Source organism: Podarcis filfolensis (assembly GCF_964270895.1).
Source record: "Podarcis filfolensis genome assembly, chromosome: 2".
Taxonomy (NCBI): Eukaryota; Metazoa; Chordata; class Lepidosauria; order Squamata; family Lacertidae; genus Podarcis; species Podarcis filfolensis.
The window spans coordinates 80756517-80783056 of NC_139605.1; the positions used below are offsets into that span (position 1 = coordinate 80756517).

Genomic DNA, 26540 nt, shown 5'->3' on the forward strand with positions numbered 1-26540 from the left:
AAAACTTGAAATGAGCATACCTGTGAGTAGAACAATACAACTTACCATTTACCTGCTGACATTCTCTCTTACACATACATACAATTTGCCACAAAGCAAAGGCTGCTGCCTACCTCAAGCCACCTCCTGTGGTTGCAACCACCACTGCCACACTAGATCATGCTTGGGAGCTGCAGGTCCTTCATGCAGCTACCAAACAGCCTGTTCCTCATTTGAGAAATGAAGCTGCAATTCACTCAAAAGCTGTCCTTCCCTGACTCTAGAGTGCAAATGGCAGAAAATCATATACTAACGGCTAACTGAATTCTCTGAATATTGGCTTATGAAGCCAAAATGGTATAATTCACACACAAGCAGGTGTGACGGAAAACCCAAGGTTTGCAGAAGGACAAAAAAGCTTCTTTTTTTAAACCATAATTTCCCATTTTTGTGTTTCCCCCCAGGCCTGCAACAACCACCAGCTAGCATTCCTCAGCAAGCATAGCCCTCAGTGTGTGTTGCAGAGGAATCAACAGTTCAGTAAGGACTAAGCTTGCTCAGTAGCCATGGAATGTTGCCTGATGGTGGGAGGAAAAACAACATGGAAAATCAGAGGGGAGGGGAAATTGAATGGGGTATCCTCAAAGACCTCTTGGCTAGCTGACTAAAATCCTGAACTGGAAGACTCCATACTGCAAGTACTACTTGTTACTGGTACTACTTGTTAGCTACAAAATACAGCAGCTCTTCATTCGTGTGGAGATACCACACTGGGTTTTATTGCTTCAGAGCTTCAGGTATCCTCTCCCACTAGTACCACTAATTGGTGAGAGAACAGATGTTGACCAATGTTGGAGCCATTCCCCAAGCTCCTCCTTCACCAATCAGGACTGTCCAACCATAGAGGCAAACTAAGCAACTGCCTAGAGTGCCTATATTCCTGGGAGACAAAGATACTTGAGTGTTCCTGCTGGAATTGCTCAGTATCTACAGCAGTAAAAAAACACACTTAAAAACCATTAAAAACAGCTCTTTTTACAAATGCAGAGAGAGGGGGGAATATAAGTAAATTTTATGATCTGATTCAAGATACAGAACAAACAACCAGTAATTTTATGAAAAAAATTGGAAAGCATACGGGTATGAAATAAATACAAATAAATGGAAATAAATATGAGCTCATAGTCTTCAAAGGTTATCAGCTGATTTAAAGTAAAATTATTATTAAAATCAGTATTAATGGGACTGTGCCCCTTATAAGTTGAATTTGATATAGAATACTAATGAGGACAAACTGTTGTAGATGTGGGGAAAGAAAAGCAGACTTTATACATATTTTGGGTGTGTGTCCTATTATTCAATCTGTTTTGAAAACAATCCTTAATACTACTATGGATTATCTTATGCCTCATTATTTTAGGACGGTATTTTTAGAATTTTTAAAATAATTAATTTCATAAAATGACTTGGAGGTGGTAGTTAATTTATTAACAGCCACAAAAATAACAATTGCCAAGTATTGGAAAAGCGGAATACACCATCTTTATTAGAGTGGATAGAGAAGGTATGGTCTATCATAACAATGACTTAACTTATTTTAACAGAACACATGTAAACCAATCAAACAAAATCATGGAAAAATGGGCAATGTTCATTATGTTCTAGAATTATAAATAACAGGGCAATGTATATATGACGCTTTCAACTGATTGCACTTTTACAAGATATCTCAATAAAAATACTAATAATTAAAAAAAATCAAACTCTCACATGGTACAAGACTATGTGGGGAGAAGTGTATTGTTCATCAACAGGCATTGTACAGGTACCAGCTAATAAAAGTATATGATAGTTGCACAACCACAGAAGTGCTCGCTGGAGGGAAAGTTGCATTCTCCATGTGATTAATATTTGAATGCTAGAAAAAAGCGATCTTCCTCTGGCAAAACACCCAAATGTCTATAATGCTATTAGGAATGCCTTCTCTGATTGACACTTATGGCACTTAAAAATACGTGAGTGCCAATCTAACACACTAAAAGCACACAATACCTATTTACCCACCTTCCCCATTCATCCCCTTTGCTCATTCTGTTACTGTACGGTTGATAATAATGAAAAACATTGTCTCTAAAAACAAACAGCCTTGTAATACCAGCATCATGTTGCGGAAAGATGTCCTAATCCCCACAGCAAGTGTTTACTACTGCATAATGAAACTGTCATCTTAGAAAGGTGGTCTGCTGGCATCCTGGTTCTATCAAACTGTGTATCACAGTCCTATGTCCCCCCCCCCCCCGCATTCCCCTTTATGAATTTTGACTCACCAGGAAAGAGCACAAGAAGATGAAGGAAACAAAATAGAAGTATGCAAATTCATTGCCACACTCTCTGCCTTTGAGGTCTGCTTTCTCATCACAGAGCTTTCCACTCAGACAGGAGAGCATGATCTCATGCCAAGCCTCACCTGTGGCACTTCTAAGAAAGCGAGAAGAGAAAAAGACAGTGAGCATTGGGGATCCATCACAGCTGGGATGGCAGCATTTCCATCTCAATAAAGGTCCATAACAACCAATAAAGGTCCACAAGTTTTGGGGTCTCACAAGAGAACCGCAGCTACCTTCAGAACACACGGGTGGTAGTTACAGAAAAATCCCTTGACTGTGATGTAGAAGCTTGTTAATACAGGGATTTTTCATTCAGTCTGTTGATTCAGTCACTTTTTGGATGAGCAAAAGAAGTATTGTATAGTGCAATCTCTGATCCTTTAATGAAATACTCAGTTTGTTTTAGGTACAGCTACTGCCCCGCATCTAGGAGACTGTACATCTTTTGCATTGGGCAGGGCCTTAGCTAGATGAAGTGGGCTTCCTGCGCATGAATAAGGTCTGGGCCTCACCTAAAGAGAAGCATTAGGGCTTGAAAGAATGTGCGGAAATTGTTGTGCTCGGTGATGGCAGGTTTCTCATCTTCGGACATATCTTCATCAATCTCAATGCTAATGTTACCAAAGACCTGAGAAGACAAACAAATAAAAACAAAATGAAGAAAAAGCTTTGAAATACAAAAGATCCAAAAAGAAAACTTCAGGAAAGAGTAGGTTTCCAAACATTGCTATCTAGTGGTGGTAGAGCCATTGCTTGTAGCAATGGATTTAGGTCACCTATAAATGAGGCTAGGTGGGGCTCATTTTCATGTTTTTTTTTTATAAAATATTTATTGAAATTTTACAAAAACATAAGTTTACAGAATACAAAAGAAAAACATAGGAAAAGAACAAGATAAAAAAGAAAACATACAAAAATACATAAAAAATAAAAATAAAAATACAAAATACAAAAAACGAATAGATAAAAAAGAGTTAAAAACAAATCCAATTTTTGTAACTTTAAACTCATTAGCTTGTTTCCTTGACCTCCTCACACCTCCCCTTTTTGTATTCCCATTTAAATAATCAAATCAGCAAATCCTTACCCTCTTTCATTTATCTTAACTCTATATCTTAACATATTATAACTCTATATTTTCATCCATTATCAATCCATTTTTACATATTCTTATTATCTTTGTTGCTAAGGCCGCTTAATTTCAATCCAACATCATTTTAACATTCATTAATTTTACAATGTTTCTGTAGATAGTCTTTAAATTTCTTCCAATCTTCTTCCACCAACTCTTCTCCCTGGTCTCGGATTCTGCCAGTCATTTCCGCCAGTTCCATATAGTCCATCACCCTCATCTGCCACTCTTCCAGGGTGGGTAAATCTTGTGTCTTCCAATACTTTGCAATGAGTATTCTTGTTGCTGTTGTTGCATACATGAAGAAAGTTCTATCCTTCTTTGGCACCAATTGGCCGACCATGCCCAGGAGAAAGGCCTCTGGTTTCTTCAGAAAGGTATATTTAAATACCTTTTTCATTTCATTATAGATCATCTCCCAGAAAGCCTTAATCTTTGGGCACGTCCACCAAAGGTGAAAGAATGTACCTTCATTTTCTTTACATTTCCAGCATTTGTTGTCGGGCAAATGATATATTTTTGCAAGCTTGACTGGTGTCATGTACCACCTGTATATCATTTTCATAATATTCTCTCTTAAGGCATTACACGCCGTAAATTTCATACCGGTGGTCCACAACTGTTCCCAGTCAGCAAACATAATGTTATGACCAATATCTTGTGCCCATTTAATCATTGCGGATTTAACCGTTTCATCCTGAGTATTCCATTTTAACAGCAAGTTATACATTCTTGAAAGTATCTTAGTTTTGGGATCTAACAGTTCTGTTTCCAATTTTGATTTTTCCACCTGGAAGCCAATTTTTTTGTCCAAATTATAGGCCTCTCTTATTTGATAATAATGAAGCCAGTCTCGCACTTTATCTTTTACTTTCTCAAAACTCTGCAATTTCAATTTATCTCCTCCTTGTTCCAATATTTCCCAATATTTCGGCCATTTGGCCTCCATATTGAGCTTTTTCTGAGCCTTCGCTTCCATTGGTGACAACCACCTTGGGGTTTTATTTTCCAGTAAGTCTTTGTATCTTATCCAGACATTAAACAATGCTTTCCTGACAATATGGTTTTTAAATGCTTTATGTGCTTTAACCTTGTCATACCACAAATATGCATGCCACCCAAATACATTATTAAAACCTTCCAAATCCAAAATGTCTGTGTTCTCAAGAAGCAGCCAGTCTTTCAACCAGCAGAATGCTGCTGATTCATAGTAAAGTTTAAGGTCTGGCAGGGCAAATCCGCCTCTTTCCTTTGCATCAGTTAATATTTTAAATTTTATTCTGGGCTTCTTGCCCTGCCAGACAAATCTAGAAATGTCTCTCTGCCACTTCTTGAAACAGTCCATCTTGTCCAAAATTTGCAATGATTGAAACAGAAATAACATTTTTGGCAATACATTCATCTTTATAGCTGCAATTCGACCCAACAAGGAAAGCTTCAAATTTGACCATATTTCTAAGTCTTTTTTCACTTCTGTCCAACATTTCTCATAGTTATCTTTAAATAAATTTAAGTTCTTAGCAGTCATATTAACCCCCAAATATTTAACTTTCTTAGCTAATGTTAAACCAGTCTCCTTCTGAAACCTCTCTTTCTCAATCGGTGTTAAGTTTTTCTCAAGAACTTTAATTTTTGACTTGTTCAGTTTAAATCCTGCCACATGACCAAATTCTTGAATCAGTTCTAATACTCTCTTCGTACTAGATTCTGGCTCCTGTAGCGTCAAAACTAGGTCATCTGCAAAAGCTTTCAATTTATATTGTTTGGCTCCGACCTGAATACCTTGAATCAGACGGTCCCTTCTAATCATATTTAACAGAACCTCCAGGACTGAAATAAAAAGCAATGGGGAAATTGGGCAGCCTTGTCGTGTCCCTTTCTTTATCTTAAATTCCTCTGTCATCATATTATTGACTATTAGCTTAGCCTTTTGTTCTGAATAAATTGCACTTATACCATTTTCAAACCCTTGACCCACCCCCATCCCCCGAAGGTTTTTCTTCATAAAATTCCAAGAAATATTGTCAAAGGCTTTCTCCGCATCTATAAAAATTAGAACTGCTTTAGTATTAATGTTCACTTGCAACTTCTCCAATATGTTAATTATGTTCCTCGTGTTGTCAGACTAGTATCTACCTGGGAGAAAACCAGCTTGGTCCTTATGTATCTCTTCCACTAATACTTTTTTTAATCTATTAGCCAAAATATCAGCAAAAATTTTGTAATCCACATTAAGCAGGGATATGGGGTGGTAGTTCTTAAGTTGTGTCTTCTCAGACTCCGTTTTCGGTATAAGTGTAATGTAAGCTTCCTTCCACGACTCTGGCGCTTTTTCCCCCTCCAAAATTTCATTACAAACCTCCTTCAGTGGCTGAATTAACCAATCTTTCAAAGATCTATAGTATTTTGAGGTTAAGCCATCCGGCCCTGGAGATTTACCCAACTGCATATTCTGAATGGCACCTTCTACCTCCTGTTCTGTAATTTTGTAATTCAACATTATCTTATTTTCTTGAGAGATTTTTTGTAATCCATTTGTTTTTAAAAATTGGTCTATATCAAACTCTTTCTGTGGCCCTTGTGTATATAACTCTTTAAAATACCTCTGGAAGCATTTTCTAATTTCCACTGGATTCTGAATGTTCTTTCCTTGCACTTCCAAATTAGTGATAGTATTAAGCTGTTGTCTTTTTTTCATTTGCCAAGCTAACAATTTTCCACATTTATTAGCCGATTCAAATGTCTTTTGTCTCATTTGTTTGATTTTCCATTCAATTTCCTGGTTCATCATCTTCATATATTGCACTTGATATAACTTTATATCTCTCAGAATCTCTTGTGACTTTGGTTTCGCTCTCAATTTCTTCTCACCCTCTTTTATTTTTTCCAAAATTTTATCTTTTTTCTCATTTTGAGCTCTCTTCTTTATTGTATTCTGTTGAATCAGAAACCCCCTCATAACTGCTTTACTTGCATCCCAGATTATTCTTTTTTCAGTAGTAGTATTCAAATTTATCTCAAAATAGTCTCTCAAGGTTTTTTGGGCCTTCTTGATAACCTCTTGATCTCTAAATAAGGTGTCATTCATCCTCCATCTGAAGGAACCGCTTGGTGTTAGTTTCATCTCCATTTTCACAGCATTATGGTCGGAGCAAGTTTTTGGGCAAATTTCCACTTTTCGAGTCTTAGGTGCCAGTCCTCTAGTTATCCATATTTGGTCAATTCTTGTCCATGTCATTTTGGCTTCAGAGAAGAATGTTCCCTCTCTTCCTAGGGGGTTCTTAATTCTCCAAATGTCAATCAAGTCCATATTGTCAGTCAGTTCAAAAAAGGTTTTTGGTAGTCTGCCATCTTTAGTTACAATCTGTCTCTGCGACTTGTCCATATTTGTAGATACCACTCCATTCATATCTCCCATCATAATGATGTTATGATCCATATAATCTAACAATGTCTCATGCAATTTCTTAAAAAATTCAGATTTCCCCTCATTTGGTGCATAAACTCCTACTATTAAAAATTTTTCTCCTTGTGATTGAATTTCTATTGCCACAAATCTTCCTTGATCATCTTTAAAAATAAATTTCGGTGACAGGCTCTCTTTGGCGTAAATTACAACTCCTCTCTTTTTAACCTTATCCGATGAAATAAACTCTTGTCCCAATCTTTTATTAATCAATACTTTCCTGTGTAGCCTTATCACATGTGTTTACTGTAAACAAATTAAGTCCAAATGTTCCTTATTCAATAAATGAAAAACTTTCCTCCTCTTCTCCGGGGAGTTAAGTCCATGAATATTCCAACTTAATAATTGCAGAGACATGATGTATTTATTCTACTTTCCTCTGACTGCTCCCAGTAATTCCTCTTGTTCCGACGGTGGTATCACTTTTTCTAATTTGTCCAATCCCGAAGGTGGTGGTACTATGTCTAATACTCCTGGTTTTAAAGCTCTTAGCTCTTCTAGAACTTCTTTTTGCAAGTCTTCTTCATGGTCTCTCAGGAATTTTTCCTTGTCTTCCACTGATCTTATTTTGAACTTTTTTCCTTTAAAGGTAAAGGATAAGCCTTGAGGGAATTCCCACCTGAAAGCAATTCTGTTACTTCTCAACAAGGCCACCAAATCTCCGTAGTTAGTTCTAAGATCCAATAAGTATTTCGGAATATCCTTGAATATCTCCACTCTTGAATCGTTTATTTCCAGGGTCTTCTGGAAGTGCAGACTCAATATTTTATCTCTCTCTTCTTTCGTTCGGAGGGTAACCAAACAGTCTCTCGCTCTGTTCTTTCTCCCTCCTCTTCCAAGTCTAAAAGCACTTACTATCTTAAAGTCTTGCTTAGCATCCAAATTCCAAAATTCTGCAAATTCCTTCGTAAGAAAGTCAATCAAACTGTCTTTTTCCAATTCAGGGACCGCCCTGATTCTCAGATTAATCTGTTTTTCCTTAAGTTCGATCACAGACAGAAGCGACCGGTGGTCCTTTAGCTCTTTGCATATAGGTGGAATCTTTTCCTCTACCGCCAGCACTTTTTCCTTTGCTTCCTCAACTGCCTTTTGGTTCGAAGCGGATTCTTGCAACAGTCTTTCGATAGCTTCTGTATTTGAGTTCACCTTCTGCCCCAAATTGTTGATGCTAGTAGTATTTTGATCAATTTTAGTAGTCGCTTCAGTGACTTGGTTACTTAATTTTTCCAAGCTTTCAAAAAATTTATTTAATACTGAAGTGAATCCCTCTTCAGTAGCCATTCCTTTAGGCCCAACTTGTGATCTTTCCCTTGTGCAGAGTCTTTTCCTTGTGATGCAGAAGGGGCAGATACAGATGCAGAGGCAGATACGGATGCTCTGCGCTGCTGCGTTACACTAGTCTGCTGCTGTCTAACCTTTCCCGATCTTGTTGTCTTTTCCTGAAGCAAGTCTGCCATGCCACTTTATCTAGGAATCTGAAAGTCAAGGTCAATCTCACGGTCAAAACTTGTTTTGCTACGGAAGTTTCCCAGGCCAGTCGAGAGTGGAAAATCCCCTGGCTAGTTGCAACAATTTCAAAGTTCCTCTAGGGGGACACAGTAGCGATCAATGGTGTTACAATAAAGTCTCTTTTCCGATTTTCCAAAGTCCCCCTTTTTACAAAGGAGAAAAGCAACAGTTCCAAATTCAAAGTAACCCTCAGAGTAAAAGTGTCTCACTTGCAGAGTTAACTGTCACAAAGTTACATTGTCCATAAATAGTGCGATTCTCAGTACAGCAATTTTATTAATCTGGCAGTCCACTCCCAAGGATTAAGTGGTGGTCTTTTACTCCTTTTTCCTCCACTTTTCTTGCAGGCAAAATATATTTTCTCCTCTTCCCTCCCCTCTCCTGCAATTCAAGGAGGGAAATCTTTTAATTTGATGTTAGGATTTAAGTCCTTTTAAACCCAACTCTCCAGCGTTAGCTTAATCAGTCTTTGCTTTGATCTATATACAGAAAGGAAGGCGGACTTCCTGTTTGCGCCTTCCCATTTCAGTGCCAAATTAATCCTCTTTTTCTTGAATCCCCCGGTCTTTGAACTTGACCTACTCACGGGTAGTTGTCTGTTAGCCGAATTGTCCCAGGAAAAAGGTCAGCGCTCTCCGGTAACGGCTGTGCGGCTTCGCTCCACGGAAGAAGCAGTTGGCTCTCAGCACCGCGCCTGTCTCCCCGTTTCGCTCCGGGACCCCTTATGGGGTTCCCTCGCAGTTAGGGGGGGCGCTAAAGGTGCCCGCTGAGTCCCACGAACACAGGCTTCTCCCGCCTGTAGTTTTCCAAAGGGTCCCCGCGTCGCCGTCGCGGTTAGACCCGATTTCCGTGGAGTTATTCCCTCACAGCTGGAGGGAATCCGCCATTACCGATGGCACCGCCTCCGGAAGCTTTTCATGTTTGGAGAGGAAATGAAAAGGTAATCTGTTCCTGACCACAGCCTACATGGACTAGGGACAACAAAAGGCCAGAACAGGCTGCCAGCAGTTGAAACCAACCCCAGGCAGTTTACTGTGGGGGTGGTTACAAGAACAGACTGAATGTAAGGTATCCCAGCAAAAAACAACTTGCAGAATTCTTCCAGTACCAGTCACCTTAAATAGTCCTGCAGCAAAGTGGGTGCTTCAGGATGAATACTTAAAGGGGATGTGCCTCATTCTCTGACATCAAATCTCTTCTGATAGCAGGAGTGGGACAGTGCAGTTGTACACTAAGCTTTTATAAGGCAAGGTAAGGCAATATTACAGGGACAACACTCATCCTAACCTGGAATGCTGTTATAACAATGAGGATGACAGGCACCAAGCTGTCTGTCTTCAGCTTGTACTAGGATTTATTGTACAAGCAGGAAGACCTCAGGCATGTTGCAAGGGTGAGGTAGATGTTCTTGACATTGACACTACAATGTGCTAGAGCGCTCCATAAGTTAAGTCTTCTGCAGTTTGGGGGCAGCTCCCAACTAGGCTGGTCCTCACTTTACAAGTTCAAAGGCTCCAGCACAAAAACAGCAGTATGTTATTGTACCTAAGCTAAGCACTAGAGGCATTGCAGCATTCATGGTGAAACCCAGCATGGGATAGTAGCTTACTGGCACTTACCTGCATTCCAATAATCGCATAAATGAAGAAGAGCATTGCAATCAGCAGACACACATACGGAAGGGCCTAGTGAGGGAAAAACATGAGCATACATTATTATTTTTTTAAGTTTCACATTTTGTGTGTGTGTACCACACTTGTTTTACTGGGGATATGGCTCCCTTCTTCTTACAAACTGATTGCTGTCACTGAATCAATGAAAGAGATTGCTTGTAGGCCAATCTTCCCCATCCTGCTGCCCTACAACTACCATCAGCCTCAGTCAGTATGGTCAATGGTCAGGAATGAAGGAGGATGGGAGTCAACTGGAGGGCACCATGTTGAGGAAGGCTGTTGTAGACTCTATCACTCCTTCCTCCAATCCCTGCCACATCGTGACTACAGAAATCGTGCAGTGATTACTTACCCATGCAAAAGGGTGAGTTAATGGAAAGCTACTCATGAAACATGATTCAACTTCAACAACATGAAAGAAAGTATTCATGATTCAAAGTGCATGATAAGAGGTGGTGAATGAACAGAGAAATAGACAGGTAGATGGATGAGGTTGGATGTCTCTAGCTACAATCTCCTAAACTTTCTGCACTCCTACTACTTCCCTCCCTTTCTCTCTCAACCACCCACAACTTCAAATCTCAAGGAATCCAAGTTAGTAGCTCAATCCTAAAGCCCTTTGTTATTACCTTAAAGGACTGGACAAAGGTCCAGAGCAGGATGCGGATGGTGTAGCCTTGTCGGAGCAGCTTAATGAGACGGGCAGCTCGAAACAGCCTAAGGAAACTCAGGTTGATGAAGTTGTTCTGGGGAGATGAAGGGAAAGTGGCATTAGCTGGATCAGGGCGGGGATGTGGTGACCACAGACTCAGGGGGTTGGTAAGAAAACAAATGCAAACCAATTCTGCAGTGGTTAGTAAGGATCACTGAATAGCAAAGAAAGGGAGAGGGATCACACACATGAAGAAAATTAGCATGATAATAAGGCCACCCCTCTACTTGGAAAATCATCCATTTGGAAAATCAGTGATAATTCATTAGCACATGATTACATTTTTTAAAAATAAACCCACAACCAAATGCACTGATATTTTTTGACACAAGCAGGCAGAACATTATTGTGTGGCCTCACATCACACATGTTCTGTGCACACAAATCTGGAGAGAGGAGAAAGCAAGACAAGTGCCAGTGAGGAAGAGGAGAGCTGAGAAATGTCTGGAGACTTGCTATCATATCATTCTCGATGGAAAATGCATCTGTTCTGTGCACCCAACAGGTGTTGGGCCACACCCCAAGCCCTGAAGGAAGAGCTTAGTTCAACAAATTTGTAGCTAAAAGAAGGATTTGTGATTCTGGCAAGATAGGAAAAACATTCTCCTGTTGGGTTCACCAAGATGCATTTTTATCTGTCTCCTTCAGAGGAAATGGCATATAAGCTTCTGGGATAAAATGAATACATTGAAGTGTGGCATTGTACTTCTTAGTTGCAAAGTGTTCTATGGCCAGACACCCACAGCCCCTGAGAGCGAAAGATGCCCAAGGTTTCTGAGGGTTGGGATATCACCTGAGTTTGGACAATAGAATATTGATGTATGTGTTTGTGTATCTCTAGTAACTACCACTGAGACCTTCAGACACTTTCTAAAAAAGAGTTCCAGTAAAGGTTGGAAGAAGGGCCTAGCACAGAAAAAGATAAACTTAGATACAAAATGCCAACTTATATTTAACTCATGTAAGAAACACATGAGCTTTATCCCTGGGCAAAAGCCCTTGAACAGGAACCTGTATTTTAGCCCCAGTATGAACGGTTAAGTGCTTTAGTAATCTATGCACCATGGACCTTTCCTGGGTTTCGATATTGAACTCAATGGAACCACACTTTGATCTCACTGGAACCCGAATTGCATGTTCAAGCAATGAGAACACTGTAAAGGGACAACCTGGCTGGCTCTAACGGTTCCAAAGAGAATTACCATGTGGCTTCACCATAGTACACTAAACAGTGCAAGTGATCTGGCGGATTGAGTGTGTAGTGATACCTATGCAACATACATCACAGGAATGAATGTAGTTGCACCAACATCTCCCTCAAGACTCATGAAAGTACCTGTGCTACAGCGCCCCTCATACACAAACTCCAAAGAAAACTGTACAAAAAAGACTCAGGCAATACACATGCCAAAAGACTGGTGTGACCACTCAACATGTACCGGCTTGCTACAAGCCTTGCTCTATAATTATAAAACAAAGACTGAGGAATTGCCATGCAGTTACACAGTGGACATTATAAGTGTGTAATAACACAGTGGACATACAGTGTGGTTCTTGCAGCCAAATATATCCATGTACTGTAATAGGATTTATTTTCTCTTCCAAAAAGAAACCTAATTGCTGCATCTTCACTCTTTATATGCACGTGTTTGCATGTGTGTTCCCAGAAGCTATAAGCCCATCCTTCTCCAACCCTCCAAAAAGGCTGTTCCTCTAATTGGGATTTCAGTGGACATGCATGGTGGCAGTAGTGGAGGTGGCTCTGTGACACATACAATGGGGTGAAACCAGTTTGTTAAAACTGCCATGCTCAGATCATGCAGGACAAACAAAGAATGATATTCATGCAGAGGGAAAGAGAGACAGGCAGGGGACCCACACCCATTTCCAGTGGGAAATATATGCCCACACAGACCATTTGGAATGGTGCCACACACCATTCTCTCTTTCCTATTAACCACCTGTATTCCAAAGTTCACTTCCTACATTACTTTTTAAGCCTATTCTAAGGTCAATATCTTAAGTGGACAATCTTTCTGCCAAAACATTTAGCTCTTTTGTTTAAACCAATATATATATTTCAGCTCTGCCCCTTGCCTTTTGAATCTTATTCCAGGACACAATGATGCAGTGAAAGTAAATTATTTAACCGCTGGAAACCTGTGTCAGACTAGATCTAGAAACACGCCCCCCGACCCCGGTTCCACTGTCTCTAGTCCTCCAAACCTCTCTTGCCTGCCCATTTCCTTTCAGTCAAAATCCACAATCCTAGCTCAGCTTTCTTCTTGTATCCTACTTTCTTCAGTTCCATTCCATGTCTCCACCTACAAATTTTATTGCATTTTTTCAGTCCACTCTACTTTGCCCCACACTTTTTATTCATCCTGTCTCTTTTGGCTAACAGTCCTAGCACTCTCCTGCCCCAAACATACACCATACACCTGCCTCTTGATCTTACACACTGTATAATTTATTCACTGCTGCCTCCTCCTTTTCTTTTTTGCCTCAACTCCCGTTGCTGCTTTTTCCTAGCTCACCTACCCTTCCTTCAGATTCCCTGCTTTCAGTCCATTTCCTACTCTGTACCATTCATTCTGCCTCCCTTCTTCTGAACGCTTTATCACTAAGCTTCACTACAGGCCAAGATTTCTTCAGTCAAACTGTCAATTTACCCTCCCTCAGAAAAGCTGGACTTTTAAGTAGCAATGTCCTTTCAGCAACTGAATATTTAGATCATTGTACCAAGTCAGCCAACCAGTATAGGAGGCATCACTGCTTCAAGCTATGCGTTGTGTCTGTGATGTGTGTCTGTTTCAATTTGATTTATATTTATTATATATATGTCTGTTTCATTTTGAAGAAGTTTTCTCAACAGATTCCTCTTGAGATTTTGTTAAATATGTGAAACGGATGCACATGCAATCTTTCAAAATTAATGTCTACCCTAATCTTAAGAGGAGTATCAGTGCGTGTTAGAAAAGTAAGACTGAATGTGGCCCAGAGAAATAAAATTAAGGATTTCTCTTTGACTCACCCTCCACAACTGACTCTCAGGAAAAGGGATGTTAATATCCCTCTCAATACTCCTAAATGGGCTTGGGCTAATTTCCATAGTTATAATGATATTTTACTTCTTCTAAGGAATTGTTCTACCTCAACTGACCAAAGCAGAGGTTGTCTGTGCATGGCTGAAAGTGTATGGAGAATCTTAATAACGCTGAGAGGACCTTAGGGTCAGTTCATGTGTGAGGAAATGTGTTTGTGTGTGTTGTGTTTAGGTGATAAGTGGATACCCAGCTAAAGTTGTATGCATTAAGGGAAGGTTAAATGTGAAACAGTGGCGCAGCGTGGGGGGTGCAGGGGGGGCCGGCCGCACCGGGCGCAACATCTGGGGGTTAGGGTTAGGGGGCGCAAATCCATGGGTTAGGGGGCGCAAATCCACGGGTTAGGGGGCACAAATTACTTGCCTTGCCCCGGGTGCTGACAACCCACGCTACGCCACTGATGTGAAAAGTTTTGAGTGAATGGGCATGCCTGTGCACGCAGAATGAAGCTGGGGGTGCAGGGCTTTTCTGTACTTGTTCAGATAGCTATTGACAAGTGGGATTTTTAGGTCTTCTATTTGACTGTGCACACACTGCAAAAACTATGTGCCTGGAGGTGATGCCAGATGATATGCAAAGTATCTATAGTATTTCAACTGTGGTGGATGCTCCACCCATGCAAACTGTCATCAGGTTTTGTATGTCATCAAGTAAGGCACTTGCATGTTGAATTCCCATCCCAAGTTTTCCCCCAGACAGAAACTGACACTGGCCCTGGGTCAGAACCCAGCAACTTGCAGATGCAGCTTTCTATCTACCACCATATCCTTTTAGAAAGCCTATCCATACTGATGCAAGTCTTAGATTAAATGCAATCATCTCTTCAGAGATTGGCATCACCAAGGCTGCAGTATTACTATACCATATCCCTCAATCAATCAATGTTTATTATGGCAAACAGCCAGCATATATACCACATCCCTGCTATGGGGTTACTGGAAGCCAGATGTGAATCTGAATAAAATAAGTGACACAATATGGGGTAAGTGGGGGGACTAAAAGCGGAAGCTGCCCAGTAAACTGCAGACATCTTTGGCTCAAAAGATCATGCAATGCGCCAAGAAGATGCTTTTGATTAATGTAAGGCACTTAGGCTTGAGAAAGTAATCAAACCAACCGGATCCTAGATGCAAACATTGAGATGGAGAGGATCAGAGAAGGTCAGGGAAGGGTGGGTGTTTTAATACCGCAAGTTGAGTTCCAACCAGCAAACGGAGAAATGCAGAAGGCAGTGATTTCATTTTTGGTGATGGGAGAGGGATCAGGGCAGGGAAGTTCAGAAATATTCATTAGCATGGACACACAGACCAGTTCATGGATGGACAGATGGATTTTTCATAGTGCATTTTGATTGGATGACATTTTCAGAGGGTGTTGCGCCAAAATAGAACAATATAAAGAGACAGCATGGAAAGAAGACAAAAGACAAAGTCATTATATATCATACATAGCCCTGGGGAAGGAGACCCCTAGCCCACCCTTCTCCCACACTCACCCCTTTCTCCTGTCTTTCTGGAATTTAGGGAATCCATGACTTTAGCATTCTGATCTTCCTAACCAAAATATCTACACGTTTGGCTTTACCTACAGGCTTCCAGCATAAACAAAACTTTTGTTGACCTGCCCATATTATTCTGGGAGGTAAGCGAGAGAGGGAAACTGAGGCACATATTGGAACAGGGACTTCCATGAGTCAGTGCTATTAATGAAAGTTACTTACCAACACAGTTCTTCAAAACCCATCTGTGAGGTCACTTCTTTGAGTCTGACTGAGCACTATGTGTCCTTAGACTACCACCTTCTAAAATGTGAAACTTGTTGGAGTGACCTAATTTCTCCATCTTTCAGTGTGGAAAGTACTCAAAGAAATGCTATATGAACAAAGTTGCATAATACGAAGTTGCAGTGTTCAAAGAGTTTGGGCATTCAAAGCAAAGCCAGGTACAATTACAGGAAGGCCCCTTGTAATTCAAGCTACTTGTAGGTAACTTTCACTTGCTCTTAGAGCAGCCATACAAATGGCCATCCAAGCGTACTGGAAATGTGTGGAAGCCTAACTACCTGGAAAAGATCACCCATATACGAATAAGTGGCAGAACAAATCTACACCACAGCTGGCTATAGTAAAAAAGATGACCTAGCAACCACAGGGTTGAAATACCTACTGCGTTCTAAGCAGAACATATGGGTTCATTTTAAATCTCCTTTGGGTGGTGGGAATTTAGATTGGGAAACCCACTTCCCATACAGGCCTTTCCCATATGGGACTGCTAATCTAATTAGAAAAAAACAAAACAGAAGCCTAAACCATGGAAGATCCTGATCATGAATCTCCTACATCAGGTCTAGTTTGGCCCCAAGATAAAAGACTGAAAAAAGGCATAATAACCCAAAATGGTATTGGTGGTTGTACAACTTGCGCTAAAGAAAGAGATCCATTCAGAATGTGGAGCACAATGAGGAGTTCATACCTATTTATACTGGAAGTTTTGCATTGTCTCTGGAAGGTCTCAGATTTTATCTCCTAACTGAAGTTCTGCCCTTGGATGGTGGTGGGAGATTTCCTGCACCTCTAGATGCCCTTTTATTGTGCATTTATGATTTGTGCTCATGATTATGCTGGGGCAGCTACTCTGCTTTTGATACTGTTCACGCTTACAAAAAATTTGGGGTAGACATATTGCTTCGTTTCCAGTCTATCCATGTCCTGTAGTGTCTTGCCAAAATCCTGTAACTTTTTATACCACAGCTGTTCAGGGGGTAGGGTGTTGGTCCCATTTTTGTTGTGTTATAGTGAAAGAGTGCCCCTCCAGAAAACACTGGGAAAGAATCGTAGAATAACTTAAAAAAACAGAAGATGTGCGGCTGGTACAATATAAATCCACCACTAATGCACTATTAAAGCATCAATGACGTGTTGCAGAACACATATGAAAACCCCAACCACAGCAGTCTGGGGGGTTCCTGAGCATATTTAGTGGCCACAGAACATTAACAGACTATTGGAGGGTAGGAACCGAGGCTGCGATGGAACCAAGTGGTTAGTGTCCTGAGCAGCAACACTCCACATTGCAACATTTTGCTTTGACAAGACACTTTGAAGGCCAGCACTAGCTTTTGCAATCCTCATTTGAAGTGTTCTTAGTACATAGCTAAACTGTTCAGTGTTTCCTGTGTAATGCCATTCCTTTGTCAAAGTAAATTTAAATAACCCTTTAGGTCAAACAGAAATGAATCACTATGCCATATTGAGAAATCTAGAAGAATGGGTTTCTTTAAACACCCTCATCACCTGTGAGGAAATGTGCATAAGTAATACATATGCTCCCTTGGTACACATACAGTGCACACACATGGGCATTTTGGAATAGTTTGCCATGCATGCATATTCTCTGGGAAAGACCTTTTCTGATCATTTTAGTAGTTCACATGTTTCTTGTTCTAGCCAAAGGCCATGACAGAATAATTTTAGTAAGAAAGAGTTTGCTGTGCTGTGTACTTCCCAAGACCAAGGATAAAGAAAATTATCACCATCAAAGCGTTCTGGACAAAATTGACAGAAGGATTTTGCAGTTACTGTAGGCAATTGGATACAAGTCTCTCCATGCCTGGTTGTGCCATAAAACTTATGGAAGCCTTTCCAAGGTTAATGCCTCAGTTTCCCTGGTCTATTCCTGCTGGAAGCACATTGGCCTTTGAATGGGTGGCTTGTTCTGCCAATTCCCTGAATTTGTCATGGCTCTGTATCATTTCAGGATGTTCATTCAGATACCTTCCCCTGCTCCACATCTCACGGTAGGTTAAGCTACTTATGACATGGGAGATCCGTGATCAAATCTCCCTAAGCTCTTTTATTTTTCTTCAAAGCTACTTAAAGGGACTGTTACTGTATTTTGACTAGGGAAACAGCATAAGGAAGCAACATTGGAGGAGAGAAATTCTCTCTATGCTGTTTCCTTGAGTGAAATTAACTCTCAGCAGGTTTTAGCCCAGCTGAGGCAAAAATACAAGTACAATATGGGCTTTTCCCAGTAGCTTAGAGGGAGAGACCTTTGTTTGAATGGGGAAACTTCACGGTGGTAGGAAGGACTCACATGGAATTGATCCTTCAGTATGGCAGCGCTGAGAGCCAGTGTAGTGAAGTGATTGGAGCAGCCTTTCTCAACCTTGGGTTCCCAGGTGTTGTTGGGCTACAACTTCCATCTTTCCTAGCCAGCATGGTCAGGGACGGTGGGAGTTGTAATTTAAGAACATCTGAGAACCCAAGGTTAAGAAAGACTGGGTCAGTGTTGGACCAGGACCTGGGAGAACAGGGTTCAAATCTTCACTCGTCCATGAATCTCACCGGGTGACCCTGGGTCAGTTGCTGCCTCTTAACCTAATCTACCTCACAGGATTGTTGAAGGGCATTAAATGAGGAAGGGAAAAATCATGTATGCCAATTTGAGCTCCTTGGAGAAAAAGGTGGGATAGAAATGCAATAAATAATCAACTTTCTTCCCATGAACATTAGGCAGGCGCCTTTGTTGTATATTTTTCTCTGCCTGCTAATAGCCTGTAATTTTAACATGCAGCTTTCGCATGTAATTTTATTAAAATGGTTGATTTTATCTATATTTTGATAAAAAAGTCAACTTGTTTGCTTTTATTGGCTTTTTAAAATGATTTTTTTTTTGTAAGCTGCTTAGTGATTTTCTGCCAAGTGAATAATACATACATTTTGATAACTACATAAAGGTAAAATAGGAACCCCCCCATCTCAAATTAGAAACCCTCCCCACTCTCAGATGCAGCTTTGAAGAAAAAAGAGAGAAGATATTGGGAGATCTGGTCATGGGGCTTCCAAGTCATGCACAGTTTAGCCCCAAGGCATGCCTAGTATGTCCCTCTCCCAGCCACCTGTTACATTCTGAAGGCTGGATAAGGGTGAGAGGAAAAAATGAGGGAATGCTGATTGCAAGCCCCTTCTGCAACTTGAACTCTGTTATAGAGGGATGTGCATGAGAAAAACTAATTCAGAGGATTTCTGCAGGGAGTTGGGCACCCCAACTGCTGCCATGCCAAGCACAGCCTGCCAGCCCTTACACAATCTTCTTTGGAAGTCATGAGGACAAGCTCTGTTGTGTGATGGCATCTATTTGGATTAAGATTCACCCTCGTTGTTGCCTCTATAAAAAACTTCTGTAAAGTGGCTTTAGATTTGACCATGTATATCCCACTTGGGGCCACTCCACACATTACTGCAAAAGGAGGTACACATTAAAGATTTACGGTGTACCTACTTTTAATCTGATAAAATGCCTTTTACTTTTGACTGCAGATACAGTGAGGAAATCCAACATTTTGCAGATGATCATGGTTACCCTCTCCTTCCCCTGACACATATGTCTATGATATACACACGTGTAGACATGACCTAACATGCTATGGAATAGAAGTGAGTATATCAGTATTTCTAAATGTTTTAAAAGGGAGGTACATGTTTCTGAGTTAAAATGAGAAGTACACTGACTCATACACCACCCCCATATGTTGAATTTTATTATGTGTAAGAGTAAAAACTGCCTGCCTGCCTGCCAAGGAACCAGCCCTGTTGTGTTCTCTGAGAGTCACTGTTTTGGCCAAGCTTCCTGACTGGAAGGAGAACAGCTTCCCAGAACAGTGACAAGTGCAGAGATGCAACATGCAGCTTCCACCAAGGACATGTGTTTCTGCTGCATCTCTGCACTGAGGAGTGCTTGAATAATCCAATCACACCAGATGGAGAGATGTGGTAGAATTATAGATTCTTAACAGAAGCTGCTTGGAAAGAAGCAACACTGTTTGACAGTGGAACGGTCATCTTTGGGAGGTTGTGGACTCTCCCTCCCTGTAAGTTTTTAAGCAGAGGCTGGATGGCCATCTATCATGGATGCTCTAGCTGAGATTTCTGTATTGCAGGGGGTTGGCCTAGATAACCCTTGGGATCCCTTCCAAATCTATGATTCTATGAACACCTGAGTAATGAAGGATGGAGGGCTGAAGTGGGTAGCCTCCTCTGTTGTGGGCAGGAACTTTGGGCTCACAGTAAGAAACTGAATCATTTCATTTCTGGAAGCATATCAGTGATTCTCTTTTGGCACACTAGAATGCTCTGGCCCACTGGTTTGGAAACGATTGTAGTAGTTACTAATTCTTTTAATTTGTGCATCCACACTGTAAAGTGCAAAGTGGCCCTTCGTACTCTATTGTTTCAGGTGATGGCAAATGCCATAACGAAAGGATCCAGCATTTATAACTTATTACAAAGATTATGGGTTAATGCTGGTGTAAAGAATACATTGGAGTGACTTTGGCATCTTTAAATCTGTAACTATCTAATTTGAGAAATTCCCAATAAATACCAGTGTCAAGGCCTTAGAAGAAGCCTACACCTTTTGCTGAGCAACAGCAAGGATTGTCACAAATATACATATTTTACTGAACAGTTATTGAAAATGTGGGAGCGGCTGTTATGCACTTTTGAGAATCTGTTCTTGAAGAAGAAAGGGAACACTGCACTATGTTCATTGGCAGCCAATAAATAATATTTACTTGGGCCTTGTATTGCCATTCTCTGGATTCTCCAGCCCCTATCCTAGTTAAGGATGCAGTTCAATGGGATGAAAACCTCATGTTTCAGTTCTTGCTTCCCACTCCCTGCAGAATGCCTCCCACCCCCAGAATGCCATCCCCACCATCATTTTGAACTTACCCCAAACTCTGTCACTAAGATGTCTGTGATGCTACCCAGAACTGTGACAAAATCAAAGATATTCCAGGCATCACGGAAATAATTCTATAAAGAAAGAACAAAACAAAGGACGAAAAGGAACAGCCACACAGCAGCAAACAGGTGACAACATTCAATCACGACGGAAGCAACAGCAACGAGAACAGAGAAATATCCACCTTTTCTATTCCCCCACCCTCCTGCCCCAGTCAGGTCCTGATTACCTTTTGGGTACATTCCAGCTCTTGTGATGGGGATTGCAAAACTAAACTAGCTAGGGGGCTTTTCTTTATGCATTTTGCCTCCTGAAATGGGGATAAAGTGGCAGGTCTTGTCATCTTATGTCAGTGAAAACAGCTGAGCTCAAATTTTCAGAGGCCCATGGGATTTGTTTCCACTGGCCAGAAACAGACCTCAGTGAGTGAGAGTAGGATGAGAGGGAAGGGTTGTTTTCTTTCAATATGCTCCCTGTGAACGCTTAAGGCAATGCAACTGCCCAGTGAGACCAAGGGCTCTGACACTCTCAAGCAAGGAGCAAGCAGTTGTACATCTTTCCCCTTCCTCAATTATTTGCATGGACAATCACAAGAACATCTATAAAAGTAAATACAACACACACAAGCCTAATAATAAGACTACACCTGGGGACTATTCCATTTTTCAGCTCGGCTTCTCTAAGGAGAGAATGCCAGTTGTCTCCAAAGCCTAACTAAGTAATGGCAGAGCTATTACTAAGCAAATTAATTCAGCTCATCAATCACAGTGAATATCAAATAGTGTGGTTCAGGGTCAGGAATGAGTAAGTTCTTGAAAGAGTCCTTGCCAGCAATTTGGTCTAAATTGTTTTAATATTGTATTTTTATATTGTTGTAACTTGCCCTGGGACCTTGTGGTGAAGGGTGGGTAAAACTGAATTAAATTAAAATTAAGATTATTATTTTTGGAGGGTCACTTTAAGATGAGTAGAGAAGTTGGGAGTGGCAGCTATCCGTGGACCCTAAGCCCAACACCTCAAAATGTTCTGCTACCCATTGCTATCTGCTACCATTCTATTGCTATAGACACTGGTCATTTAAACTCTTGTGTTTCCTCTGAGTTTAGCAACCAGGGATGCAGGCGGAGAGATTGCATGGCTTAGCAGATTGTATTTGGCCCAAGTGTTGTCAGGTGCTGGCTTCTATGTTAGAAGAAAGCCTTCAGTGATCAGATTTCCTAAAGCTGCTATTGTCACAATATTGCTTGTAACAATAAAACTTATTATTCACATGAACCTATGGTGTTTCTGTTTCCCTTTTAAGAGCGCTTAGAGACCAACTTAGTTTCTGCTCTCAAGTTTGGCTGCTGAACATTAAAGTTTTCAAATGAGAGGTGAGATGTTTAGTTGGACCCCTTGGAATGGAACATTCATGTTGCAGAAGAAGCTAACAACTAACTGACCTTTGTATAGATTTATTGCTTTCTCACTCTCCTAGGAGGCCCCCTCTTTCTTTCTCTGACTACAACATTCAAGCCTGGACACTGCCCAAAAATACTCTTCTCTAAATCATGGGCGTAGCAAAAGTCAGAGTTTAACTAGAGTTGAATGTGAAGAATAAGTAGCTTCCTGTACAGGAAGCCAAGAGTCCTAGCATGAGCAGCCCTGTTGCAAGAGAAGCTAAGGTCTAAATTTGGTTATTTTTTTCAGACTCCTTTGTAAATGAGTCCGTTTATATCCATGGCCTCCAGCAGAAGTACAGTTTGTTTCTGGAGGAGTGAGATGTTGTTACTTCCCATGCTTCCATAAGCAGTGTGATCTCTGAGGGCCCTGTGAGCTCTGTTAAGTCATGTAGAGGGACAGATGGGCAGGGTATAAATAATAAATTATTATTATTATCAAATAGATTAAAATTTTCTTTAAAAACAACAACTAACCAAGGTGCAATATATGCCTTCCTGTTTCATGAGGAAGGGGGTCATGTTCCTCCCACTCTGTAGTGGAGGCCTTCATGATTATTTCTCATGAAGTTTAGCAAGAGTGACACTTACCAACAATCCAAAGGCGATGATTTTCAGAATGCACTCCAATGAGAACAGGGAAGTGAAGACAATGTTGAACATCCTTAGTAGATGATCATATACAGGTGTGGCATTGTAGAACTATTGAGGGGGTGGGATAGAGAGAGAAACAGAAAGAGAGAAAGCACAGTCATGAAGATGGATGTAGGGTTAGGATAGGGAAACTGGGGGAGCTGAAACAATGCTGCACCAGGCCAGGGTAAAAGTGAGACCCTCCCCAGTTAATACTATAAAAATCCAGATTAGGTGCTACTTCAGTGTCACAGCTATTCAACAGGGGTAATAACAGACCAATGAGGTCAGCTCAATAGGAGCACAAATGACTCTGAATAACAATGGGTTTGGACAATGTCCACTACGATGGTACTCAGAAATATGTAGCTCAGCTAGCTATACAGTATTCATCATACCCCCACGTTAGTCAGGGCAAACCCCACATGAAGCACACCCCATGACTCCGCCTACTTACTTTCATCATTAAGACAATGGTGTTTAGGGCAATCATGGCCATAACGGTGTACTCAAAGGGTGGTGAAACCACAAACTGCCACATACGGTACTGAAAGCTCTGCTTGTTCTGAGGCATGTGCCGGGTGAGTGGCTTGGCGCTGATGGCAAAGTCAATGCAGGCTCGCTGTGAAGAGAGAATAGAAGAGTAGCAGTGAAGAAGGTGAAGAATCTTTTTCAAGAGAAGATGCCAAGGAGAAAAAACAAGCTTGGATTCATAGGAAATGTACGTAGATCAGGGACAGAGGACATGCTTTGCATGCAAAAGGTCCCAGGCCCAATCCTTGGTTTCTCCAGGCAGGGCTTGGAAAGATTCTTGCCTGAAACCCTGGAATGCAGCTGCAAATCAGCATGAACAGTACTGAGCTACAAGGATCAATAGTCTGACTTGGCATAAGGGAGATTCCTATGGTGCTATATTCTTTCCTTCTGACTGGATCACTTTAGAGTCTGCTTTGACCAAAATGTTTGCTCTTCCCTCTAGTCCTTCCTTGTACTGACTCAAGACATTTAATGTGGCCTTACTTTAGCACCAGTAGCAAAATGCCTGCTGTATATGACATTAATTTTGAAGGCAAGGTTGTGCACATCGGTATCTTAAGATGCCAGAAAACATAATGTTGCAAGGTTGAAACATGCATCTATATGTCAAGGAAGATGCAAATACCCAATAAGTGCTTCTAAACCCAAGTCTTACCTAGGAAGTAGATGAATGTCTGCTTTCTTACATGAAGTTGGTCTAAGACATGAGTCTATGTACACATGCCTTCAAAAAGCAATGTGGTAAATGGCCCTAAGGTTATTTCACTAAAATAAATGAAGCACAACTAATTATCACCTATGAAGTCTTCCGTCTGGCTGTCACCAACTTGGTCCTTCCCATGCTGGCTGGGGCTGATGGGAGTTGCAATCCAAAACATCTAGAGTGGGCTAGGCTGGTGAAGGCTGCTTTAGTCCCATCCCAGCAGCATGACTTGGAAATCCTAACCTCAATGAGCTAAATACTATTCAGTTCACCCAACCAGTTCAGTGAGGTCTGCTTTCTACAGGATCCTCAGAGGAATAATTACCATATCTTGCCTTACTTTAAAAATAAAAGAATCCCTCCCAACTTCACTGGGGCTCTACCGTTGCATGGTGGAGCATCCGTCATAGGTTTCTGGTTGTTTTTTTGGGTGGGGTATGTGGAATATTATGCTCAGTCATGGAAAATTGTGACTGAATCAGGCTGAAGATTAGGCACTCCTGCTTTCAGAGGACATCAATATTCCCCCCAGGGCAGCTGCTTGAGGTGGGCTATTACTATTTGTAGAAGAAGGAAACAGAAAAAGGATTGTGCGGCACAAAACTAGGAGCAGAATCTTGTTCATGTTGCAAGGAGTGGAGGAAAAAAACAAATGATATCAACTGAACCTTAAACTATCACAAATTCCAGTTTCCTCCAACCTTATAGATGGCAGAAGTAGAGGATACATCAATAAAACTCTAAAGACTTCTAGTACATGGTGCAGTGTCCCTTATGTGTACTTTTGTATGTGTGTGGTGGCGTTGCTTTTAAATCTCTGTGTTGGGTATTTTTTAAAGGATTTTGATGTTATTGTTAACTTCTTAGAATTTCTCAAGAGGAGGAGATGGATGCAGTTCAAAATGGGAATGAGCTTCTTGAGTATTCTATAACCAATCTGTTTTTGAAATCTGTTGACTTTTTGTCATTTAAGTTTCACTGCTACTAAACACAGATTTAGTTATCCACTGCCCCCACCCCCACTATTTTTTAACAAATCAAAGTTTTGAAACTATCATAAAGGAATGGAATAGAAACTTCAGGAAGCTGGCTGGGTTTACCAGTACCAGTACTTTTTTTTTTTTTTGCCAAAGCACTTTGCCTAGCCCTACCTCATTCTTCTCCAGGCTGTACTCTTCCATCATCTTGTCCCCTTGCTCCTGGAAGGTGATAATGATTAAGGCCACAAAAATGTTGACAAAAAAAAAAGGGAAGACCACAAAATAGACCACATAGAAGATGGACATCTCCATGCGATAACCAGGACTGGGACCTTGATTCTCATATGTAGCATCCACTGAGTGCTTGAGGACACTGCAGAAAAAACAAGGAGAGATGGGGAAAGCGAATGAGATGTGGTGGGAAGAATTGAAGAGCCCTGATCCATCATGCTCGCTGATCCATCTAAAATAGTAGTAAAACCCTATGATTTCTGAGATAGGTTCCCAATACTCAAAATTTAAGAAGATTTGAGATAGTCTGCTCCATGAAGGTTTTTCTGACATGGACTATTTAAAATCCCAAATCAGCTGTAATCACACCAAAGTGTCTGCAAAGTCTTTTGTAGCTTTTGAGATTCTCATCACACAGTGAGATGAATCTTACTAAGCTCAAGGTCTCAGATGGCAGCTGGCAAAATGCATAGCAAGTGGGAAAGAGATGGATGGGAAGGCAGCACTTACCTCTTCCTCTTGGGTGCATAGAGGAAGAGGAAGATGCAGTCATTTGTTCTGGTTCTCTTTCCCATGTGGTTGTCAATGCAAGCACTGGTACTTTTGAAATGGAGACACCTTCTAACAATTCTGTTTTTTTAATTAACAAAAATTATATTTACAAATCTGTAAGTCAACAAAACAAAACGTTAGACTTTCCAGAACCAGAGATTAGTCTGAAACATAAAACATTACATTCCAAACATTCTTCTGCAATTTCAAAACCATTTGTCTGTGCATGTATCTCTCAGAAATTCATGAACTCCATTTTGTTTGAAAATAGCTGGTATATGTATGCTTTGGGCTCTCTCATCTTAACATACTGTATTACCCCTACCATCCATCACAGCAGTTCCCCAGATTGTTTTTAAAAAACAATTTTTATTAAATATTTTCTTAGTTTACAAAAGTACATGCATTGTCTCTTTTTTCAGGTTCTGTATTCTACAAATCAGTTACATTTGTTATGAGACATTAGTGTTATATGCAGTAAGTTCCCCAGTTTGTTAATAGCCAGTTTTTAATCTTAGGGATTGCTGATTCTTTCCATTTTAAAGAAAGACCTGTCTTTGATGTAACTAATACATTGCCCACATTTGGTTCTTTGTAACAATTCTTCTAGGGCACTAGAAGCAACCCCTGCTATTTGCACAATGCTGGATATAGGTGATTTTAAACTCTAGACGTTATCATCTTATGGAGGGGCAAGGCTTTTAGATGGTAACGTGTATTATTTCTCTGATTTTAAAATGTGGTTTAAAATATGCCA

At 40.7% G+C, this 26540-nt stretch overlaps 1 protein-coding gene across 2 annotated transcripts in view; it reads right to left on the reverse strand.

Moving 5' to 3' along the window:
- CACNA1A (calcium voltage-gated channel subunit alpha1 A) overlaps positions 1-26540 on the reverse strand; it is a 253987-nt gene that overhangs the window by 49314 nt on the left and 178133 nt on the right. For both annotated transcript variants that reach the window (XM_083595029.1, XM_083595030.1), the window contains exons 30-37: positions 25172-25373; positions 23238-23402; positions 22739-22849; positions 20696-20779; positions 10776-10892; positions 10093-10158; positions 2879-2994; positions 2307-2457 (exon numbers count right to left, since the gene is read on the reverse strand). In XM_083595029.1, coding sequence (XP_083451155.1) covers positions 2307-2457; positions 2879-2994; positions 10093-10158; positions 10776-10892; positions 20696-20779; positions 22739-22849; positions 23238-23402; positions 25172-25373 — 1012 coding nt within the window. The remainder of the gene's footprint in view (positions 1-2306; positions 2458-2878; positions 2995-10092; positions 10159-10775; positions 10893-20695; positions 20780-22738; positions 22850-23237; positions 23403-25171; positions 25374-26540) is intronic.